Raw genomic sequence first — 25,278 nt, forward strand, 5'->3', positions numbered from 1 at the left:
GAATGGCTCCTCCGGGAGGCCTCTGCTGTCCAGCTTCATTCATTAAGCTCCACTATTGTCTTCTGGTACTTAACTGTGAAAGCAAACTGAGGCCAGGTGCCTGGTGCTGAGAAGGGTCCTGAAAAAACATGTTCTGTTCTTTCACTGAACCCCTCCTGAAGCTGTTCTTGTTTTACAACAGGTTTGCAAATCTTTTAAAAAAAATCTCAGCTTTAGTTTGTAACTGCAATTTGTCTGCCCTTTTCTGCAACACAATTAATTTATTCCAGCACAATTGGCGACAGTCTTTGTATCACAGGGCAGTCAGTGAGCGGAGAAAATTGCAAAATTACCCAGTTTTGTGTTCAGTGTATTTTGTGGATCACATTGAAGAATCTGAAAAATGAAGGATAACAAGCCATAGTTTAAAGACATCATTGAAGGTGACAGTATTTAGAAAGCTACAAAATGGAGTTTGTAAGCCAGCCTTTGCTAAAAGACAAAAACTTAACATTTTAAGGAGCACTTGGTAAGTATATTAATTAGACTCCCACTTCCTATTTGCTTGTGGTTAAAAATGGATCTTGTAGTGAATCCCTGCAGCTGTTAGATGTTTTAGTCTATTGCAACATTTTTTTTTTAATTCGTCAGTTTTAAAGATGGGGTCTGAATAAGGAGCAAACAGCGATAAAAGATAATGATACATAATCTTAAATTAATGAGATACTGTAAAAAATCATGAGTCTGAACACTTGAGCATGATCAAAACCAAAAATGAAGAAGTCCTTTGTAAATGTTAACTTTACTGTAAGGTGTGCCATTTCTGACACTAAGCAACTTTTTATTGTCAGGAATGTAAGAATGATTACAATCGAGAGGAGGCCATTTGGTCCACTTTAATACGATTTCTTCAGTAGCATGTTCTGTGCCATGAAATGGCTTCAACAAGCTAAAACTACATGTTTATTTTGTTCTTTCTTTTCCACTGATAGTCGAACATACTCGTATTCAGAGGCACAGATGTACAGCCAGAACACTGGGGGGAGCTACTTTGACACCCAGGGAAGTTCATCTCAGGTGACAACAGTGGTGTCCTCTCACAGCATGGGGGCAGGGGGCATCCCCATGGGCATTGCAGGGGGGCAGATCATCAGCAGCTCTGGGGCCTACCTCATCGGCAATTCCATGGAGAACTCTGCCCACCCCACCACCCAGACCACCCGGGCCTCTCCTGCCACCGTAAGTGCGCTGTTAACACTTCAGATTTCAGGACTTCTGTAGTTACACAGTCAAGTTCTGCACTGCCAGTTATAGGATTTCTGTAAGTGCATTGACTGCACTGAGTGCAGGTTTCAGGATTACTGTGAGTGTGCTGTCTGCACTGCAGGTTTCAGGATTACTGTGAGTGTGCTGTCTGCACTGCAGGTTTCAAGACTGCTGTAAGTGTGCTGTCTGCACTGCAGGTCTCAGGATTGCTGTAAGTGTGCTGTCTGCACTGCAGGACTCAGGATTGCTGTAAGTGTGCTGTCTGCACTGCAGGTTTCAAGACTGCTGTAAGTGTGCTGTCTGCACTGCAGGACTCAGGATTGCTGTAAGTGCGCTGTCTGCACTGCAGGACTCAGGATTGCTGTAAGTGCGCTGTCTGCACTGCAGGTCTCAGGATTGCTGTAAGTGTGCTGTCTGCACTGCAGGTCTCAGGATTGCTGTAAGTGTGCTGTCTGCACTGCAGGTTTCAAGACTGCTGTAAGTGTGCTGTCTGCACTGCAGGACTGAGGATTGCTGTAAGTGCGCTGTCTGCACTGCAGGTTTCAGGATTGCTGTAAGTGCGCTGTCTGCACTACAGGTTTCAGGATTTCTGTAAATGCACAGTCTGCACAGCAGGATTGCTGCAGGTGTTCTGTCTGCACTGCAGGTTTCAGGATTTCTGTGAATGCACAGTCTGCACTATTGCTGCAGGTGTTCCGTCTGCACTGCAGGTTTTGGAACTGTTGCAGCTGCACTGTCTGCACTGCAGGTTTCAGGACTGCTGTAAGTACGCAGTCTGCACCGCAGGTTACAGGATTACTGCAGGTGTGCCCTCTGCACTGCAGGTGCGCTGCCTGCACTACAGCCTTTAGGATTGCAGTCAACACTGTAGTGTGAAAAACAGCTGGAAAACTGATACTTTTTTCATCACACATAAAATACCTGTTTATTTTATGCAATGCTTTTTAGTGATGAATAATTCAGATCTTACATTTTAAACAAAGAAAATGCTATCTTCAAAATAATTTCGGTGATTGTATGTATCTGGTAGCGCTTTTGGACAGCTTTAGTAATGTCTATAAAGTATTACTATGTTACTTTATGATATGCCATGTCAGATGTTGACATCCAACATCCTAATTTCTCTACTTATATTGTGAAACTGTATTAGGGTGAAATATAGCATGTCCATTAATGGACAGTTAATAAGGTGGTCACATTTAGCAAAGAAAATTTAACAATCACTTTTAGTGAGTGGATATTTTTTGTATTGAACCCTAGTCAGAAGGGCTGTTCTTCATTCATCCAGCCATCCACCCATTTTCAATCACCGTTCAGTCCAATACAAGCCTGCAGTTGTGAGTTGGAACCTAACCCAGCTGACGATGGGCACAAGGCAGAATGCACCGTGGAGGGGATGCCAGTCCATTACAGGACACTCACACAGGAGACAGTTTAGAGATTTAATTAACATAGATAGTGTGTCTTTGGACTGTGGGATGAAATGAGAGCACCCAGAGAAAAGTCACATGGCAATACAAACTTTGAACAGAGGCCATCCCAAGCTAGAATCAATCCCAGGATGCAACAGCTGAGAGCAGTGCTAACCACAATGCCATACTACTATCCTCAACTAAACTTTCCAAAACAATCCCATTTAAAACCACTTCCTGGGAATCCCCCGTTCCAACCTGTGTCAATAATAGGCAGCAATCCCACAGGGAAGAATGGTTGATTTCATCCAAAAACAAGGCAAATGGCAACTGTACTGTACTGCACTGCACTGCACTGCACTGCACAAGTGCTGTGAACAGTTCCTGAACAACCAGGTGCTCTTTTCTTAGGACTTTTTATACCTCAGGTCAGCCTTTTTATTTTGTGTGTATTTAGCACTGAACATAATAAATGTTGCAAGATAAACCCCTGCTTACTTAGCCCATCTGTCCTAGCACTTCTGAAGGAGAAACAAGAAAAAGAAACAGCCTGTGGAATTACGACCTCTTTACAGTTTTCATTTTGCTTCGACCTTCAGATGATAAAAAATGCAAAATTTTGTGCTCCCTGTTTTAAAATGGATTGTGCAAACATTGTCAGCTTGTGTTTGTGTTGACCGATGTGATTCATCTTTCAGAATCTCTGCATTGCCACACATTTTACACTTGCAATATAAACTCCCTTCTTGAATTTAATAAGTAGTCTCCTCCTACTTCTAAGTCACCTATAAAAACACTGTGATTTTTTTTTTTATCTAAATGGAGCACATTTTTCTAATTGACACTTTTTTTTCTAGCTAGTTTGTTAATTAACTGAACTGCTGTGCATTGCTTTTCTTAGAACAGTTTTAATTTGCCATCTGTGAAACTGCATTATTAAATAATCTCAGTCAAGCAAAACATTAAATCAAAAGTAAATATAAAGGGGTTTGTCAGCTTGACTGATTTTCTGTTAGGAAAAAAAATGCTTATTTGTATTATGACGGAATTACGTTGTTTAAATATGTTTTCGCTGGAGTTTTGTAAAGTTTCCTACTGTATGTGGATGTTTTACAATTGTGATTAAGCCGCACGAGGTTTCAGTGCCAAATTATGATCTTACTCTTGCAACTATTCATAGTGTGATGCAAGAGTGGATGTGGCAACTAGAGACCACCGCCAGTAATGAGGAGAGAGATCTGATTAAGTAATGATCCTCATTAATGACAAGGGAACTGTTCATCTTAAAAGAAAGAACTAAGGTCTTCTCAACCCTATCACAGGACACTTAGGGCAGTAATAAGAATTTAACCTATCTAAAGTAGGTAAATTTACTGCTGTAACATTTGCCAGTTGAAAACAGAAGAACTGAATGATGTTTACTGCGTCATTTGTATCTGTAATTCAGTTACTGTAGTGCAGGCTTTGCGTAGGGTTGACAAGTTCCTAGGGTAGAAAATAATAGTTTCTTCCGTTTTTATATGGCTTTATAGTAATTTTATATATTACAAAAATTACACGTTGCTAACCACTTATGCTTTATAAACCCAAATACTAAGAATAAAACAAAAAGACTTACTTTGCCATCCTGTACAGTATGACACTCAGTGCCGTGTTCTGACAATTAGCTTTTGTTTAGTTACAATTAAAAATTCCTTCAGTCATACATAATGTGGATACAAAACTATGATGTGAGGCAGGTGTTGGGGGCACAAAATTGCTCTAAATGGGATCTCATTACATTTTTGATTGCATGGAAAATGAAAATGAGTTCATATTTGCCTCACTGTATTTCTGTATGTGCTCGTCCATTAAGTCTGGAAGCCCGCTGTTTAATTGCAAGTAGTGCTTCAAACAGGTCATCCCTATTGCCTGTTTCTATTTTAATTCATGCAGCTTTCATAAAATTTACATCAATTGCATATCATACATAAAGCGATGAACAGTGTTATTAAGTCACAGCACTGAGTATTTGCTAGTAATGATATTCACACCCAGGCAGAAATCCCTGTGGTATGTAAATTTACCAAAGGCCACCAACTCTGAAACTGCACACGTAACCCTGCAGATGTTTTTGTTTTTAAGCATGTTCTCAGATGTGTTTTTGTACCAGTTTCCTCTGTATCTCACTGCTTTGCCGCCTTACTTGTATTTATTTGGGTGTTTTTTTATTTAAGCCAATCCAAAAACAGCTCACATCGGGCTGACTTCACTGTGTGATTTTGCTCATCAGGCACTTTGTAGGGCACTGCTGGCACTGGGGCATTTCCCAGGGGTGACAGTTAGACAGAAGATGGATATCACCAGAGTGCCACCACAGTCATGCCCAGCATCATGAACCTCTTAGAATTGCTTGTTGCTAAAATTGCTACTTTTTGCCAGCAATATTTTCTTACATTCCTCAATAAAGAGCAATTTCAGAATTAGTTACAACAGATAGTGAAATAAACACAGGCATTTAATAAATAAACATTTTTACTGTTTATTTTTTAACAGTTTTGTTTAAAAAATGTGACTCACTGGAACACTGGCATTTCAATTTCTGGCTTAAGTATCATTCAGCTTTTTGTTATCCATTAGTTAATAATTTTTATGATGTTATTGCTTTGCTTTAGTGCTATTTTATTTTTTTCTTATAAATGCAGTTATTTTGATGTTTACACGCTGAACTGAATGATACTTATTTAGGATCAGTTATATCTTATGATTGATTAGAGATGTCTTAGTATTTGACTGAAATCAGACATCCAGTCCACACTTGCAGCTATATGAGAAAACATGTTCTATGAGGAGTGTATGAGGACACAAGTGGGTTCCTGCAATTTGTTGAAAAGAAACTTGTGATTTATTCATCTGTGGTGGGTTGAAGTTGAGTGAAAGAGCAGTGAACCTGCACTGCCCTCTGCTGGTTAGATAGGGCTGCTTCAACAGAAATTCAGTTCAATTACTCTTGTGCACAGCCTGAATCTTATAAAGTTCATCCCCTACATTTTTTGCACAGTCTTTATATAACTTTATTTAGAACTTTTTTGCACAAATTTTAGATACATTTATACTAATCAGTGAGGTAGTTTTACTGTTTACATCTTGTACTGAAATGTACGTAGTACCTTGATTATTTGTAGTATGCTGAAGTATTACATTAGGTAATTTTTGTGTTTTAGACTCTGCATTTCATTTTAGCAGCATTGATTTTTGTTCCAGTTCATTGATTGTCTTGCATTTAAATCACCTTGGATAAAGCCATCAGCCAACTTCCTAAATGAATATATGAGCTGTATGTGGAAGACTTCTGCGCTTAACTGTGATGATTTTGCCTGCCTGTCAGGGGGTCTTGTGTGTTTAACTTCTATTTCCGGCCACAGGGCACAGAACGTGGCATCTCTCTTAGCCTGAGATTTAGGTCAATATTCAAAACTCCAGTCTGCTTAATCTGCAGATAATTATTGCATCACGTGGAGGGTGTTTAGGTTCAGGTAAAAATGGCTTGTTCAAGACATTGAAATAGGAGTTACGTTCAACACACAAAACCCAGTAATTTAACTTCATTATTGCCAGCTGAAGGTCAATGTCACGTGATGCTGTCCCAAGGCTGCTGTAATTCACAACTTATTTGAAGTCAATCATTAAGTTTTTACTAACGCTTTTTCACTCAAAGCAATGACAAATGTGAGACTAAGTAATCAGCAAATCTTCCAGCATTTTGCCTGCCGTTAGGATCGCCCTGCTTTCTCTTCAGGTGAACAGTCTGCTCTGCTAGTCTGCATATAATTTGTTGGGGGCGGTTGCTTTGTCAGCAGTGCTCGTTTAGTATTTCTGTCAATCTTTTTAAAAATCTCTCTGATTTCTGTGTCGTTCTTTTGTTGCTACTTTGTCTTCAGCTTGTTTTTTCTTCTTTTTTTTATTTTTGTTTCTGCAATATGTCAGATTGAAATGGCGATTGAGACTCTCCAAAAGTCTGAAGGCTTATCCACTCAAAGAAGCTCTCTGCTCAACAGCCATGTAAGTTGCTCTTACCAGTTGAAGTCTGCAATTGCGTTTTTCCATGCTGCTGCTAGAAATGCTTTGCTCTGCTAGCCTGAACATCTTCTGCTTTTCCTTTGTGAAATCTCATGTGCCATTTTGGATTGCCTTTTTGCACCTTCTTTGGACTTAGAAGATAGTCAGCAGAAGAGGCAATATGACCCATGCTTTTATTTAAACCCAGAGGAAACACTTTTTTAACAGTACTTTCCAATCTTGCTCAGCTCTCACTCAACTAAACTGATAACATGTTGAAGCAGACTGGTTTAATTGCCTTTCACTCTGCAAATGTTTGATATTTTAAATTAGAAATAAATTATTGTAAGTGTCTTGAAATCCACACATGTATTAGAGCAGAAGCAAGTGGGGGAAAATGCGTTTTGTTAAGACACTGGGATTGAGTCCAGATGTCACTGAGCTCATGAGTTGGACTGGGAGGTTCTGTCCTGTATGCTAATCCTGTGTACTAATTATGCTAACGTGCTACTAATGTCCTGTGTACTAATTATATTAATAATCAGACATCAAGACGTTAGACCCATTAACAGATTCAGCTCGAACTGAATTGAGGGCATAGGGAGAGAATGGTAAATTGTCATTCTAGGTGTGAAAGGATCTTTTTTGTTCCAAATGAAATAGGTAAATTCCATAACAATTCATAAACCCTGTCAAAGTAAAAAACCCTTTTATTTGATTTGTTTCAAAAAATGTGATTTGAATAGCTTCACATAAAATCTTCCCCAAAAAGTCTCTCTTTTCGGGATCATTATAAGAATAAGAAGACCATCAGTGTATCAGATAACCACTAATGTTCCCTGGCACATTCTTGGAGAAAATACATTTATGACTGTACAGCAACATGCAAATGCATAGATTGAGGAACAGCCAAATTGTTTATACAGAAGAAAGGGCTCTTGAATAACTTTATACCTATGTGCATCATGAGTTATTTTTTAATATTTGAGATAACAGTTATGTTTTTAATGTTGCATAAAATTAGTTTTCTCTGGGTATACTAGTCTTGGTGCCCTCAATCCCATGTAAAAAGTGACCTCCACATAAATGTTATATGACACAGTATGAATGAGATCTCAGTGACTTTTCTTTTTCAGATCTGTGCTTAGTAATTCTGCTGGTTACTTTTAGTCCGATCACATGTAGCTGAAACAGATGTGCAGAATACAGGATCAAGCCATTGAGTAAATCACGCTGCACTGAGTTAGGAATTTTCTTTGCTTCGTAATGTTAAAATTTAACATTATTGAACACTTTGCAGAATGAAAATGATTATGTTCAACAGGTCATGCAGCTTTTGATTGTTTACACATTCTCTCTGCATCAAAACACTGAAATTGTGACCTTTGCTGTTGGGTTTGCTTCTAAACCAGCAGAACTCAAATAAAATAAAAAACTTTCCAATAAAGTATTATTATATATCCAGTCCCATCCACAATGGACACATCAAGTTACACAGTAACTCTGCTTCCTTCATCTGTTGGAAGTTCAGCATTAACCTGTGTGCCATGTGGTAGTCTTTTATATGCCAACAGATCAGGTAGGCCAGTCTGAAGTGAACAAGCCTGTTGTGGAAATCTGGACAGAAGCTGAAGTCAGCATCCCTACTGTTACAAACAGTTCTCTTACTGACTCCAAATAGTCAAGACCTTGATTTAAAATCTCACCTGAAGGACGGAGACATACCCAGCAGGAATTAGTCAGTAGGCTTATTTAAAGTCAAGTTGATAGACATTCATTAATGTCACAAGCCGATATTGGTAGCATAGTTAAGAGACCCATCTCCACTCCTAATGCAAGTGATGTGGTCTACCTTTTTGTGAAGAGTGGAGAGTTCTGTGCAAGCCATGGAAAACTCATTGGTGGTTAATAATATTGTGAAAACTTAGTTTTGATTAACTAATTTAACTGCAAAAGACTGTAAAATGTTACTGTTAAAATTGCTTTGTGCATGTTATTAACCTGAATGTTTGCAGGGGCTGATGAAATTCTAGAAGACAGCTATAATGTTTGAGCAGACAAGAACCCATCTTCACAGCAGAAAATATAACAGAACTGTAGATATAATGACATATCTTCCACTGGTAGACCTACACTAGCAGTGTCTGTACACATTGCATTTATAATTGTTATAATTTACATGTATAAAATCCTATATAATTCAGAAACAACTTTATCTTGCTGTTTTCTGTTTTCTTTTATTCTAATTATATGTAGAGGCAATTTGAGCTTAGTGCAAGGATCATCTATTAATGTTATTATATTCTCTGATGTGGTGATGGGGCCTTATTTAAATTGAGTGGGAAAAATAATTTTGAACTCAACGATGAGATATTTTTGAAAGCAGAATAATAGCCAACAGTTAAAAGATATCACATTTATCCTTTTAACGCTGAAGATTCTGAGATCGGAAATTGTTGGTTTTCTGTATTGTGAAGCAGGCCTGACAGAGAGGGGGGACAGTGTCAGTGCTGAGTCCTGCTTTTGTTTCATAGCTCCAGTGGCTGCTAGACAATTACGAGACAGCGGAGGGGGTAAGCCTTCCACGCAGCACCCTGTACAACCACTACCTGCGGCACTGCCAGGAGCAGAAGCTGGACCCTGTCAATGCTGCCTCCTTTGGCAAACTCATTCGCTCCATCTTCATGGGGCTGAGGACCAGGAGACTTGGTACCAGGTTGGTCTAAAGCACACTGTACTACCATTCTGTTTAAGTCCAAATTGGCTGTGCCTGCCACAGCGGCTAAACGTGGATATGAAGTTACAATAAAACCTTTTTCTCATTGCAAACTGCAGAGAAGTAAAACCAAAGACAGATAGCAAAGCTAAGTTCATTATGTTAATTCACAGACACATTAAAGTCCTGCTACGTGTTCTATTATTATTATCCTGTAGCTACTTCTCTATATTGCTATCATGTATGTTGCACTTGTTTTGCTTCACTTTAAAACTTTGTTTTAACTAACACTGAAGTTGTAGTTTTGTCTTGTAACTGTACTGTTCACACATTCATGTGTTTATAATATTCTACAATATAAACTGTAGGGTCATTGTTTTTGTAATTGGAAGATGGCATCAGCTTTCTGGACAGGTATATGGTCATAATAATAAAACCAGTTGACAGGGTGTTTCATTTGTCCCTTTGCAACATCCTCTGATAACAGGGGCAACTCCAAGTACCACTACTATGGGATTCGTGTGAAGCCAGACTCCCCTCTGAACCGACTGCAAGAAGACATGCAGTACATGGCCCTGAGGCAGCAGCCCGTGCAGCAGAAACAGAGGTGAGGCCTGCAGGCTGCACAGTGCCACACAGAACCACTTTGTACCACCACGCACACAGAACTCTACAGAATCGTGTTATACTCCCACCAAACTGCACAGCACTGCAGCTCACCCTATCACACAACATCCGTATGTACACCATCACAGCACACAGTGGCACACTGCACGGAGATGCCACACAGAACAGAACAACCTTTCCGAGGACCACAGACTTATGTGTATAGAGTCACATTGGGCAGACACCATGGGCACAATATCACAGAGCACAGCCATGAGATTAGGTAGATCTTTTACCCCTCAAGGAAAAACTCAAATACCCTGGAAAAGCCTCTTAAAAAATTGATGTTTGTTTCACCATTGACTGTGGTGTGCTTAAACCTATACAGATTATGTTCTACAGAAAGAGTCAGTAGAAGCTGTTTTTAGGACTGCACAAGCCCTTGTGTTTGAAGTGTTTCAGTAAATTAGAGACAATGGAATGGTTAGCAAATCAGTTGGTTGTAAGGGCTAATGGCCTAATGGTCAGACAGCTAAAATATCATGAAATAAATCTTTGAGAGATTGTCGAGTGCCTTTGAGAATCTTACTCTGTGGCAAAGTGTCATGTCTCTCCATGTGAAGAGAATTTTAATGTCTTCTTCTCAGACTCAGTCTCTTTATGCTTTCTGAAGCAAATTGGTACAGCTTTATTGTAGTTATTGTTGTGGCTATTGTTTGCCAGGTACAAGCCTGTGCAGAAAGTGGACGGGATGGGGGACAACTTTGCAGGCAGTGGACAGCACACACCAACAGCAGCAGAGCAGACTGTCATAGCCCAGAGCCAGCACCACCAGCAGTTTCTGGGTAAGATCAGTGACGCTACGCAGAACGCTCAGTTAGGAGAGCATGTGTTGTTACAGGACAGTGCAATGATGTCTTTTAATATGTACTTATCCTTCAGTCCGGCATATTGTTCCTTCTGTGTTTCCCTTCTTTTGCACATGTTGCAGGTTTTGACTTCACACCTTTCTCCACCCCTCTCCAATTTGCACTTCCTGAGTGGCCTCTCTGCCCCTCCTGCCTCCTCCCCTCTCCCAGCTTTTGTTCATCTGTGCTATTTAATCTTTGCTGTCTGCCCTGTCTTTCTCACACCTGAAGAAGTGTGTTTTCTCCCTTCTCTTTTCAGCATGGAATAAACCTATTACTTGTTCCTTTGCAGACTACGCATGCTGACGCAGCTACCCACCTGAACTACTTGTTAAAAACTTGTTTGTTTAAAACTTGCTTAGCCCAGGCACAGAAAAATGCAAGTGTTTTGTGAAAAAGTACAGTATACAGGAATCGCCTACACTCTGTGACCTTATTTTTTACATGGTCTCATTTAAGCCCTAAAATAAATACTCCAGCACAAACACTCCACTTTTTGAGAAAATGATAATTCTGTTTCTCCAAATGTTAAGATACTTTTCTCCTCGCAAATTGAGCATGTATTCAAAGTAACATGCAATACTTTGAGAAACTCAAGCCACCTCTCTGAGATACAGATTCCTTTTATCTGCTGCCAGAGCACCATTCCATTCAGCTGTCATAATCACACCTGTTGTATTTAAAATGTATTATAGTATAAAATCACCTTTGTGCTTGAATGATCAAGACCACAGTCCTCTGTTTTATTAAACAGTTGCATTTTTTCCGGAACACAGATGCCTCTCGAGCACTCCCAGATTTCGTGGAGCTTGACCTTGGCGATACTATTATGGACATCATTACTCCTGAGGATATCAAGACCCTGCAGACCCTGTACAGAGAGCACTGCGAGGTAAGTCCATGTGTTTCTCCTCAAACACAGAATTGTACTGGTATCCAACACAAGGGTAGTACTGTCAGTCAGCACTTCCCATTTCTACTGCTCAGGACCTCCTGTCTTCCTATTCTATCAGTGCTCTGAATTATTTAATGAAGTCTTTAATCAAACTAGTTATTTGCTTTCTTAATTGTTTTTCTGGCCTTTGACAGTAGACAATTTCAGGTTATATTTTAGAAGCAAGACTTTTACATTATTTTACCACATAAGTCAATTGAGAATAGATTCTCACTTATAATCATGACCTAATGTCAGGAACTTAAAGTAACTCAGAACTGCATTCTTTAAGAGCTGAAAACATAAGTCTGTTTATGCTAATTATGTGTACAATAAAGAGTTTGTTTATGTAATTAAATGCTCAGTTACAATGGATCTAGAGAGTAGTCCGATCCAGAGAACCTGGATTGGGAAGTCTTACAGTGTTTAAGTAGGGGGCCTCCTTGTCTTTCTTGTGGTTACCAGGCTATTCTAGATGTGGTGGTCAATCTTCAGTTCAGCCTCATTGAGAAGCTCTGGCAAACCTTCTGGCGTTACTCCCCTTCTGTCACACTAGAGGGATCCACCATCACTGAGAACAGGTCTGTACAGTACGTACCCGAGCAAAACCTAAATGCTATAATACTCAAGTATCTAGAAATATAGGGTCTTCCTCTTTCCAACCCCACTCTGTTAGTTCACTTTCTTAATTAGTAAAAGTTATGGCTGAACATTGGCCACTGTCTCAAGATACCAAACCTCGTATGAAAGTTTAATATTGGGGCTCTTCACTGTTATAATGAGTCAGATCCCTTTATTCTTTTAGTTAATATTTTTTTTTCTGGAAATACAAGTTACTTATACATTCCTTATATTGTTAAACAATTTTTCTTAATATACAAATAGGAGATATGTAAATTTCCAATAATGTTTTAAATAAATTTGTTTTATTAGCCAGTGCAGGGCCCTTCTATCCTATATTAAATCCAGCCTGCAATATTGATGCAGTGCTTTCATCTGCTAGCAAGAAGCTCGACATCCAACTAAAATCATAAGTCACTCTGCATGAAAACCTCAGGAACAGAATTATTGTTTTTGAAAGCCACTGCCATGCAGGTTTTAGGGAACTCTTCCATAGTTAAAGGCCTGGACAAATTTGGAATTGAGATAAATTACATGAGCAGTTGGTTCAGTTATGTGATGCAGCTGAAAGACAACCAAAAGACACTGTGGTTACAGGACCCAGAGCAAGTATCACTGCTATACTTGAACAGCGTAATGTCTTCTCACAAGTCAATTATGGCCTTTGTGATATTTTTAAAAATATCTGTAATGTTTATTTTTTTCCTCTTAGCAATGTCAGTGAAATTGAAGGCAGGCTGCCCAAATCAAAACTGATCCTGCTGTGCAAAAATGAGACAGTCCTGAAGTGGATGTGTAACTGCGACCATGTGATGTACCAGGCCCTGGTGGAGATCCTCATCCCTGATGTACTTAGACCTATTCCTAGTAAGACAATGTTGCATCCGCTATTCAAATTCACAGTCTGCATAAGAATAAGATAAGAAAACTTACCTTTGGGCCAATTCTGTACTGAAAGACAATATTATGAATTAAATTGTCAAATTTCAGTGGTTGTATCCGCCAATGCATTCATACTTATTGTTCATAAAACAGGCAAATTAAAACCTTCTTCTATGCTGTATAGAGCTCTGATAGAGGAAACCTCTTTCCACTAAGTTATAGAAGAGACATTGAGTTAGTTTGATTTATGAGTTAATAGGCACAGCCAGTCATTGTAATTGTACCCTTTAGAATAGAATAGTTAGAATAGTTGTATGACAACATCTGGAATATAAAATAATTATATATCTCCATAGAAAGTTGTCCCAGAATGCATTTACTCAAAATCTGTAGTCAAATATTAGTTATGAAACAAGTAAGAGGTTTATTCCATGCTGGAAAAAAAAGAAAGAAAACGCAATGTTTCGGCCGTGGAGCCTTCTTCAGGTGTCAACACCTTGACGAACCTCCACGGCCGAAATGTTGTGTTTTCTTTCTTCTTTTTTTCAGCATGGAATAAACGTATTACTTGTTCCTTTGCAGCCTACGCATGCTGACACTGTTACCCACCTGAAATATTAGTTAATATCTCTTTATCTACCTGTGTTAATTTTCCTCCATTTTTTTTTCTTTTAGGTGCCTTGACCCAAGCCATCCGCAATTTTGCAAAAAGCCTTGAAGGCTGGCTAACCAATGCCATGAACAATATTCCACAGAAAATGATTCAAACCAAGGTAACGGGTTTCATTCAGAGAGTTTGCAAGACCTGGAATAACCCAGAAACATTTTGCTGGTTCTCACTTTGTCATTTGACGACAGACTCCAAGCACTGAAGTGAGATAGGTCTATATGATATCCACAGCTTTTTTATGTGCCTAATTACCCAACAACAAATACCTGACCATCAAAAGACATCTGCCAGCTAATGCTCCAAATACTTTTGCTTCTTAAAAGAAGTATAAAACTTTCTACCTGGTAAGTTGGCCCAAGAGGGTAGAAATTAATTATCTTTTTTTTATTTTAAATACTTTGTACCTAAGAGTTGTGTTCTGTTTTCATGAGAAAATATTATTATTAGATTAGATTATTATTATAGTGAAAATCCCGCTTTAGACTTGTCATGTCCCACTATGTTTGGAGCAAAATGTATATCTCATTGAACTGATGTTGGTGAAAACTCACTGAACATGAAGAGCATTAGAGATGCCCTCTTCCTGTAAGACTAGCTTCTCAACAGACACGTCACAGAACATAACATCATTTTCATAAGAAGTTGCTATATGCCGATAAAGCTGTTTTTTTTTAGTTCAGCTGTGAAATTTCTGGTATTGTCAAGTTACCTCAAGTCTTGAACTTGAACACAGAAAAATGATTAAATTAAAAAGGTCTAATTGAGTTAGTGATTTGGTAATTTATACATTTAGATAAGTAATGTAGTGTTCACAATGAATGAAAAGCAGACTACATTGAGCCATTGGTACCTGGAATAAAAAGCTATCCAGCCATAGCTTTCAAGGATCTTTCAAGAAATGGCTGAGAGTCTGTGAGCTACTAATAACCAAGAGAGTAAGATGGTCAACACCAAGGACTGGGCCTAAATTTGACATTCAATATTTTGGGAGTTAATATATATCTCAAAATAGGGAAATACATCTATGAAACGTGCTGTGCTATGTAAGAGGTGGACAGCGAGTAAGAGGCTGTCTTATTCATGTACTGATTGAGAGCTTTTCCTAAAGCCATAGCTGGATGTAATCTTGTTGTAATGTAGGCATCTATTACCAGACCTATTGTTCCTGGGGTGGAAAATGTAGCCCTTCAGTGATGGAGTTTGACAAAGTGCTGCTGGTGCAGAATGATGTGGAATGAACGTTGCCTCTCTCTCCACATCAGCATTGTTACACTTTCTGCAAAGATCAAGAAGAAAACACTAACCTGGTGATAAACATCCTTTGTGTCAAAAATTAATTACATGCACAATTGATTATCAGTGATTCTTTTTTAGCGTCCGATTTGCCAATTACATTTGTGATACCACCTGATTGGCATGTTGTGGAAAATAGTGTTTTTCACATCTCAGCACACGGTTACAAATCCTGCAGCTTCATATGGGGGAGGAAGAGGAGCTCCAGTCAGACTCCTCCAACCCACTTACCTTCAAGCCACATCATAGGGTTATGCAGCTGTGTCCAGGAGGTTCAGTGCCAATCAGAGGAGGGACACGCCTGGGTGCACAGATATCATTGTGTCACCAATCTTAGCCCTACCCTCAGCAAACTGCTTTTGTGTTCTAAAGGTATTTGTTATAGAGATAAATGATCATCATATAATCATAATAAAAGCAATAATGTGGTGATGGTGTATTATAGCTATATGTTTAATAATAATGCTATTATGTAATGAAGATTCAGGCCGTGTGAGAGTAGTTTATCTTGCCCACAGGTTGCTGCTGTTAGTGCCTTTGCCCAGACCCTGCGGAGATACACTTCTCTAAACCACCTGGCCCAGGCTGCCCGGGCTGTGCTGCAGAACACCTCGCAGATCAACCAGATGCTTAGTGACCTCAACCGCGTGGACTTCGCCAATGTACAGGCAAGCCCTCGTCTCCTGTCACTGCGCACATGTTCCTGAGCAATGTTTAGGACAGAAATTAACATGCTTATGAGGGGTAACACATAACATGCTGGTCACCATGCATTTAGATGGAAAAATATCCTAACCTCTCAGTTGTTCTTGAAAACTCTCCATAAGAAGGACATTTACATTCCTGACCACCAGTTAAAGTTTTGCTGAGCAAAGCAGGCTGCTCCTCTACATATTTCTATTGGGGAACTGATTGGTAGATCTCATCCTTGCAGGAACAGGCTTCCTGGGTGTGCCAGTGTGAAGAGAGTGTGGTGCAGAGGCTGGAGCAAGACTTCAAGCTGACCCTGCAGCAGCAGAGCACCCTGGAACAGTGGGCAGCCTGGCTGGACAATGTGGTCAATCAGGTGCTGAAACCGTATGAAGGGAGGCCCAGTTTCCCTAAAGCTGCTCGGCAGTTCCTCTTGAAGTGGTCCTTTTACAGGTAATCAATAACAGCCGATAAAGTCAGAATACCCTCTGTCTGTCTGCTCTTTCTCAACTGTAGTTGATAAAGTAATCTAAGCCCTTACCTGTCTGTCTTTAAAACGTTCTTTTGGCCCATCCTGCTTGTTTCATTGCTAGTCTTGACCATAAGAAAGGCTAGAAATGAGAGGAGGACATTTGGAAATACATATATTGACAAAATATCTTCCTTTGCATTTCGGAAAATGTGAGCATTTGGAAGCACAGAGTTTGCTTCTTTATTAGATCAGCTTCAGCAGGGTACCAGATTGTCATGTTACCCAGATGTTTAATAATGAATCAGTATATGTTATGGATTCTAGTATTGCTTGAATGAGTATATGCTCTTGGGCTTGGGTCCCTTGGGTCCATCACATACTGTATAGGAGGCAATCTGGCTGGACATTACTGAAATTAATGATTTAATATTCTAATGACATTCCATGCATCATATTTACTGTTAATCCATGTTTTCAATTCAATTGTTACTTCTACCAGTCTGAGAGCCACAGTTATGCTTGTTGGTAGTTTGATGTGCTTCTGTTGCAGTTATCACACTTCAGCTTGACACTGTCTTTTCCAGCTCCATGGTGATCCGGGACCTCACCTTACGGAGTGCTGCTAGTTTCGGTTCATTTCATCTCATTCGCCTCCTCTACGACGAGTACATGTTTTATTTAGTGGAGCATCGTGTTGCCCAGGCAACTGGTGAGACGCCCATTGCTGTCATGGGAGAGGTAAGGAAACAATATCCTGGGACAAGTTTGTACTCTCAGTTGGTTTGTTTTTGTTTTACTTTTCTTTCAAGATATAATGAAGTTAGTCTTATTAAAATTATTTTCTGTGGAGATTACATTGTTAAATCCAGTAGTGTTTAATCTAGAAACCTTGAAATTGAAGTTAAAATCAAATTAAGGCTCTTGTTACATCTGTTGATCTATTGATCTCAAGTGAGGCCTCAGTGGATATGAGCTAAACCAGCTCAGGGGCTGATAAAGGGTTTGGTAGTGGGTCTCCCTGAGGAAAATAAAAGTGACACCTCTCTGTGTTAGGATCTGAATTTTCTCCATGCCCCCTTCTCACATCACTGACATGTGTGATGGAGAACCATTACAGAGATACATTTCATACTTTTTAGAAATGTAGTAATGCTCAGTTATTCAAATAGTTACAGTAGTTATAGGGCATAAAAGTCAAAAGCAGTATTAAATACATGGTAATTAAAAAAATGTTTTTTTGTCTGAACTCTTCCTACTGACTCTGAGGAAAGCCAGGACTGCACATCAGAGAGAAGAACACTGTTCAGACGGTTCAGGTTCAGACAGATTGATAAGGATTTCATGACATTCAGAAGAGGGGTCAAGACTCCTCAGTTTTTCTGTAGTGTTTGTTTTAGTTTGTCTTCTTGTAGGATTCCTTAAAAGCATTTTCGCGTCAAAATATTTCTTGCATACCCTAACTGATGTAATTTTTAACTGAAAGAAGCCTGTTATTGTGAAGTGTTGCTGTGAACGTATTGCAAAAGAGGCTCAGTGTGTCATGTAACTGTTTTTTTCTCTTCACCCTGAAGTTTGATGATCTCAATACCATGTCACCTGCAAATATCGACAAAGGTAAATAACACTTTACAGCTGTTGATTGTGTGGTGCATGATATCACTACAAAAAAATAAATCTGTAATATGCTAACTAAATAATAGCAGTTGGTTAAACAGATACTATATAAAGAATTTCTTGATATATTCGAGTTTTGCTGGACTTTCATTGCTCCTCTGTCATTTTCACATTTTTACATGTGGTAACCACATACTTTAACTATTGTTGTTGCTATTGTAGTTAATAGTGAAGCAGACAGTGGCAACAAGGTTGTTGTTGTTTCAAGGCAATACCAGAAGCTTGTTAATTTTCCAACAGGGTTTCCTGCAGGAAAGGCTTGGGCAGATAGTAACCTCCACCCCTCCCAGCCACACCCCCTAGCCTTCTAGAAATTAGATTACTATCTTGTAAACTAGCAAGATATCTTTTTAATGTAACTGAACAATGTTATCCTGCACAAGATGTTATTTGACCACAACAAGTAGTTTGAAGATGCAGGCTACCTATGATGCTGCACAAGGAATAGCTTTGTACTTGAAACGCATTGCTATTTGCTATTTTCTGTCCGCATCAAACGACCACTGTGTTCATTGTGCTATTGAGGCTAATTTTTTCACTTTGAAAATTAAGGGGCAAGTAACGCAGGGACACAGTATTTGTCGGTGACCCAATGATTCTGCTGCAAAGGAACTCTTGAGTTTTATTTTCTGCGTCTTACTAACATAGCTCCCAAGGATTCAAATGTGTGTGATTGTACGTCGAAAAATTGCATTTGCATACTATTGGAATTGATAGTTTCTTTAATTCACATACAAAAAAAAACATTGGGTTACTTAACGGAATCGTGAGTCTCGACAGGAATTTTACATTCATTTCTTCACTTTTTTAAATCAACTTAGACTTGAGGAAAATATGACAGATTTTCAGACCAAGGTGTTAGACTGTGAGATTTGGTCCCAATGCGCAAGACCTGAGGCTGTGCGATTACATACCATCATGGCTGCTGGCTGCAAATAATCTTGCGGTATTGTACAACAAAACAATATGTCGATATGGGTTCTTGTGTACCTTTTGCCAGTGTTCACACATTTGTCTGGCATGGTATCACCACTTTTTGGTCAGGCAGCCCTTTATACAACTGCAGGAAACCCTACCTAGAGCAACATGATCTCTGGATATACAAATTTCAGTTAGAATCAAAAGAAAAGGCTTGGATTTTTTAAATAGTTTTAATAAAAGCAACTTTTGAGAGAAAATTCCACTTGGGAAGCTGCATTAGCAAAAACATAATAGTGTTAATGAACAGATGCATATTAAGAAGTGGTCAGTTTAAGTTTTGGACTACGAATTTGACAGTGTGGATTACGTCTGCCTGTTTGACCTAAGGGCAGAATGATCAATGTAGACCTCAATTAATACATTGTTAGCAAACTGTTTTTTTGTAACTTCTGTTCTACAGTAGCATTTTTTTGGGGAATTGAACTTTATTTATCATCATTTGACTGATTTATGACAAGCTGCAGGCTAGAGGAGGCTTTGAGAGAACAGATCATTTTGTGTATATTCGTCTTGAACTATCAGATTGTTAAAGAAAGGCTCCAGACCAAATAATTCTCCTTGTAATCAAGTAGAAGCACTATAGCAGGTTAAGGGATCGAAGTTTAATGAAAGCAGGTCCTTAATGAGCTGGGTCTATCAACCCAGTCTAGTAAAACAGGACATTGCTGAATCAGAGAGGCAAGGAATCCAGATTGTCCTAATGTATGCGTTTCCCTTCTGAGCAGATGAAGTGAGTGACGCGGAGAGCGAGATGGAGGATGAAATGGAGGACTCGGGGGAGCCACTGGCTAAGAGAGAGAAAGCAGAGGTGAGCCAGGCTTTACAGGGGGCGCTGGACGGCGGTGTTCAGCCTATCATCCTGAACTCTCTGCCACCTGAGCACATCCTCCCTGGCACGCCCACCATCCGGCACTGCAGCGCCACCGGAAACACCTACGCCTCGGTCTGAGGCGTCCAGGGGCTGGAGCACCTCTCTCCGTCGCTTGTCACCATGCTCTCTCAATAGCCGTCTAAACCTGTAGCTTGACTGTTTGCAGATTTCTCTTGGTCTCGTGAACAAGGGTGTTCGTGATTCTAAGCCTAAGAACCAAAACCACGTGAAGCCTGAACTGAGCGCACTGGGCTGAACAGGGTTCTCTCACCCAAAGAAGGGCAGGTGAGTTGAACTAGGGGGGTCTCGGGCTTGATCTACCACCCGGAAAGATAAAGTCACTGTCAACCTACGTGAAGCAGTCTGTTTGGGAAACGAGGCATGATTCAATGTTTTGAAATGTCATTTTCTGTAATTCTCTGCACCCTTTGTGGCCACGAACACAGGTCCAGTTCTCCCATCTGTATTGGACAACCTGCTCCAACAAAGAGGAAGAACTTCTTTAAAGAAAGAGAACAATCGGCAGTTTAAAAAAAGGACTTGCTTTCATGTACCAAAGGTTATGGTAGTGACCTGCTTGATAAAAATCCCATTGGTATCCCATAAGCCACTACACAAGATTCATTTGATTCTTTCCCCCTGAAACTGCTCAGCCTGTGTGTAGCTTCAGCCTGTGTGTGTAGCCCCAGTTCAGTTCAGGTGACGCTGTCACCCCTGCCTTACTCTGAATGTGCCGTTTCTTTGTCTCTCACTCAGCAAAATATGGCCAGCCTGTCTCCCTTTGTGCTCCTCTTTTGTTTTAATAATCTCACACATGACTGAAGTATTTTCGCAGTCCCTAAGGAAAAACATCCGTGTTAAGAGGTAGTCTAGTGACATACATCTGTACCAGAAGTGCTGACACAGTTCCATAGTGGCACCAGTGCCCCAGGTGCCAACCTAAGTCTCAGCTAAATGTCTGAATTAAAAAGCTCCTTTCCTCCTCAGTGCAGCAGGGACCATTAGGGTCCAGAGATGTATAAAAGGAACCTAAAGTTAAAGGAGCGTTGAACTGATATCTTTCAATTTGGCAGTTTAATTCCTGTTGTAGAGCAGGTGTAGCACAGTCAGAATCTTGTATAAGGGCAGCTACAAATTAGATTAGTATCACTCACTGAGATTCTTTTTAAACCTTTGTGTCTGTAATTACCCCTATAGTGACTTTGTGGATTCTGCCATTACCTCGTTTAGCAGTTGGCACACATTATTACTGTACAGGAGGTACGTTGATGCAGATGGTTGGAAAAACCAATCTGTGCTGTTCAAGCAAAAAAAAAAGCAATGGTCTACATGTCATGACATCTTTGTCTGACTGCCAAAACTGTAAACATAACCATTCCAAGACACTATGGTCTAGTTTTCGAGTCCAATATTTAAAAACAGTACAGGAGACACTTAGGGTCCTAGCCTGTTTGTCACTGGTAAAGTATGGATTCTCTCCAGTGTCTAGTTTGCACTAATGGCACTAGCGAGGAAAAGAAATACGGTTCCTGCCTGGTCTTTCTGTGACACTTTTTCTCTTCCTAGTATTTGTGTGTTGTGGTGACCACATTGTGTACTGTATGGTCCCCAGTGATAATATGAAACCCTTGTTTGAGCTGCTAACTTCTCAGGAGAGAAAAGTCTCCATTTTAATGGACAATGCTCTGAGCTTTAACACTCTTTCTGTGGTATCATCTAATCGAAGAGTTGTGATTTCAGTGCAAACTGTTGCTTGTGGATCTGAGAGCAGGGCTTGGCAATGATTTCACTTAAATTCACTGGAGTTCTTTGTCTTGAGTTGCCTTTATCCCTGCACACTCCATCCCTGCACAAAGTGGCAGGAACCTGTGAGTTTTCCTCATAGTGAACTTTATGGGGATGAGGATGTTATATACCAGATCAATCATACAGGTTGATCTTAATACTCTTTGGGTTTTTTTCCCCATTTCTGATGATCAGTTTGTGGTGACTTTGATTGAGGAGACTAGTGTTAGTAGAGACTTCTGTAGAGGGCTCAAGATTTGTTTTTGAGATGTGGTTAACTCCAATTACTGGACAGCAGGTGGAGCTGCAGCAGGATCACAGCTCATGGAGATCACAAGAACATCTGCCACAGGTGTATTCGCCTGCAGCAGCCCAGATACCACGGGTGCACTGTGTAAGTTTGGTGTTCTTTGTAAGGGACGAATGTACTGCAGCCTGTCATCCCACTTAACCCTTTGCATATTTTATTGTGTAATGTAGTCTTTTTCCTGAATGAATGTGTGTCAAAAGGGGGAGATAGTAAAAAAGGGGTTATTTCTGTAGTGCTAAATACAAATTTAGGGGCATTGTGTGAAAAGAAAATAAATGCTAGAAGCACAGCAAAATTATAAAATGAGGGTTAATTTGGTTTCTAAAATTATAACAATGCTTTCTGATACATGAAATTATCATTTAAAGATCTTCAGTCTGAAATTAGTAAAAATATCTCTAAATTAAGTGAACTAAAATACATGGGTACACTATTTTATTATGTATGTTTTTATTAGCTTTACAAGAATTGTGAGTCCTGTATGAATGGAAATACTGAACAGTGATTTTTGTGACATTTTTACAGCAGTCAGTAAGGCAGCTTAAGCTGGCAGGCTGCCTCTTCTGTACATCACGTGCTACTGTACTGTCAGACTTGGGTCAGCTGCTGTTCTGCAGGGTGATGACAGTGCTGTAAATATTAGAGCTAGATTTCGTATGTTCCAGCCACAGTTTCCCTAGGGCACATACAGTAGGTCTGTAGTTAATAGCTTTAGCTGCTAGTATAGTACAGTACTCATAGACATTAGTCCCAGAGCAGTAAGATGTGATTATAGGAGTTGTTTGTTTACTGTGCCACGCAGTTGTTTTTTGTTACCAGGGCTTAGAAAGTCCAAATGGACCCCTTTATTGTAGTCTGTCTATCAAGGAGATGTAGGGATTGGACCAAAACAAAAGAATCAAAGCAGACACACCTCAAGAAGTTGCGTCATCCTTTCTGTAGGCGGCATGTTGGACTATTGCCATGTACAGAATTAATGTCAGGGATCAATGTACCTCCGCTTCTGCACAGTGCCTTAAACAACTGCAGCTTTTTTTGGCTCCCCCCCCCCTTCCTTCCCCCCCCAACCCCAGCAGTCCGGCAAATCATTTATCTGTATTCTGTTGTTTTTTTAACCTTGTGTGTGAGTGGTGTATCCTTATTGACCATGCTCCAGTTTTCCTTGAGCTGAGAAGATACAGAATGAGTTGAAGCTTCTCCTGAGCAAACCCAGACAGCTGGGTTTGTGACCCACCATCTAAGTGGCAACAAATGGCACGACTGGTTATTTTTCATTCTGTGAAAAGGATTCCAGCGATTTCATACCGAGTTCTTTTATGTCAGACTAAACATTACTATGTCAATATTGACTCTACCTGCTCTTAAAAGACAAACATTTAGACTGAGGTATTTATAAAGTGATTTTAACAAAAAGACATAGTTTTGTGGGGATTTATTCATTTACATCTAAATGAACTAATTGCACTCCTGTGAGTTTTATAGCCCTTCCTATGCAGGGAGAAGGGAAACCTGTTGCTGCTGGTAGTCAGCTGGTCAGTATGCAGGAGAATGGACTCAAACTGTGTTCAGCACTCGTCAGATACTACAGGTAGCCTGAGTTTCTGAACAGATTCCATCAGATACTAACCCCATGTCTGAACATATAACTGTTGTGTCTCAATGTATTTCGTTCAGTGTGCTGTAGCAAAGAGAGTGATCTGTGAGTTTGCTGTGGCTCCATGTTCTCTACTGCTAGTGGGCTCTGGCTCGTTTGGCAAAACGAGCAGCATGCAGGGCTTCTTGTGTCCTGATCTCTGTGTTGTAACGACACAGGTGGCTTCGAGTCCAGCTGCCCATGTGCTGCACCCTCTTTGCAACTGTTCAGTTTTCAGCTGGCTGGAGTGCACAGATTCCATTTTTAATTTCAGCTCAGGCTGCTGAGCTGCTGAATTTTGCTACAGCCTTTACAAGTTTGTTTACCTGAGATTATTTCTTTGTAAAAAAATAAACTACCATCAGCAGTTATTAGATGGAGTGCAAACATCACCTTGATCCTTACTCTGTTTTCTCTTTATTAATGTATATTGGACCAAATTAATATTTTCTATGATATATCTATCTAGATTTATTTGGTTTGTGTATTTTTTCATGTATTTGCTATGATTGTCATTCTGTCATGTTTGGTAGCTATGACTTGGTGTTGTTTGGATTATGGCTGGGGACTGGGCTGTGGAGCCTTATGTCAGGCTTGCTGGTTTCTCTCAGGTCATTAACTGTATCTTCTTGGCCCTTTGATGTATTAGGCACAAGCCTGTAAGACTGGTCGCTGTGACAGGTGGACAGGAATTGAGAAGTATTTCTCATTTAGGCTGTCTTGATGTATTAGAAAGCTTGTGAAATTCACTTCTTGTCTTTTCTCAAAGAGCAGGCATGAAATTCTGTTGGCCTGTACCAATTGTATATGTGTTTTTAGCCTAATAGGTAGTGACATTGATGAAGGATTATTTATTCAGTTTATTATCCTCATGAACAGGATACACGGTAATAAAGATAAAGTATGTTGAAAGAATAGCCACCATGACTGAAAATGCTGACTGATATGCAGACTTCAGCATTGTTGTCCTTTATTTGTAACAAAGTTAGTCACTCTTGTATTAAATGTAAAAAATCTGGTTATTGCCTAACCAGTTCACTCTACATTCAGTCAGGATAGGGGGAGTGTGTGACTTTCAGTCTAAAGCAAAACAAACAACGGGAATTTGTTTCTGCATTTCTAAATCTTTTGAATTGTTCACACCTGCCTTTAATAAGAATCACTTTATATTTAAAATGTGTGTTTTTTTTCTGTTAACTACATGTTGATAGTGAATTGTTAATGAGTTGCTATACCTTTACCTGCCTGTGGCTCACCACTCCAGGGGGCTTTTCCAGCGCTAGGCAGGTCCATAGTCAGCCAGTGTGTCCCCACTCTTCTCCGCTGCTCCAGCAGCTGGCCTATCACCCATGAGCTTGCTCTCAGCGTCACCAACACGAGCTGAAAGCTGTTCTCTGCCCTGCAGTCTAGCTCTTCTGTTTGTGCTGTGGCCTGTGTAGCAAAGCAGATGGCTAGATACAGCATTTTTCAGAGGTCATGACTTCTCTCTTGTGCTGGTTTGAGATGAGGGGTGTATTGGCAAGCAGAGTCAATTTAT

The 25,278-nt window shown here is 39.9% G+C and overlaps 1 protein-coding gene across 1 annotated transcript in view; it reads left to right on the forward strand.

The window, feature by feature from the left end:
- Positions 1–21,330, forward strand: part of rfx3 (regulatory factor X, 3 (influences HLA class II expression)) — a 44,977-nt gene extending 23,647 nt beyond the window's left edge. The window contains exons 4-17 of the mRNA XM_088910643.1: positions 972–1,218; positions 6,624–6,698; positions 9,230–9,411; positions 9,899–10,018; positions 10,741–10,862; positions 11,702–11,817; positions 12,325–12,440; positions 13,193–13,347; positions 14,038–14,135; positions 15,844–15,993; positions 16,260–16,468; positions 17,072–17,225; positions 18,059–18,101; positions 19,868–21,330. Coding sequence (XP_088766769.1) covers positions 972–1,218; positions 6,624–6,698; positions 9,230–9,411; positions 9,899–10,018; positions 10,741–10,862; positions 11,702–11,817; positions 12,325–12,440; positions 13,193–13,347; positions 14,038–14,135; positions 15,844–15,993; positions 16,260–16,468; positions 17,072–17,225; positions 18,059–18,101; positions 19,868–20,091 — 2,011 coding nt within the window. The 3' untranslated portion in view covers positions 20,092–21,330. The remainder of the gene's footprint in view (positions 1–971; positions 1,219–6,623; positions 6,699–9,229; positions 9,412–9,898; positions 10,019–10,740; positions 10,863–11,701; positions 11,818–12,324; positions 12,441–13,192; positions 13,348–14,037; positions 14,136–15,843; positions 15,994–16,259; positions 16,469–17,071; positions 17,226–18,058; positions 18,102–19,867) is intronic.
- The last annotated feature ends 3,948 nt before the right edge of the window (positions 21,331–25,278 follow it).

The sequence above is a fragment of the Atractosteus spatula genome, chromosome 3 (assembly GCF_055471065.1).
Source record: "Atractosteus spatula isolate fAtrSpa1 chromosome 3, fAtrSpa1.hap1, whole genome shotgun sequence".
NCBI lineage: Eukaryota > Metazoa > Chordata > Actinopteri > Semionotiformes > Lepisosteidae > Atractosteus > Atractosteus spatula.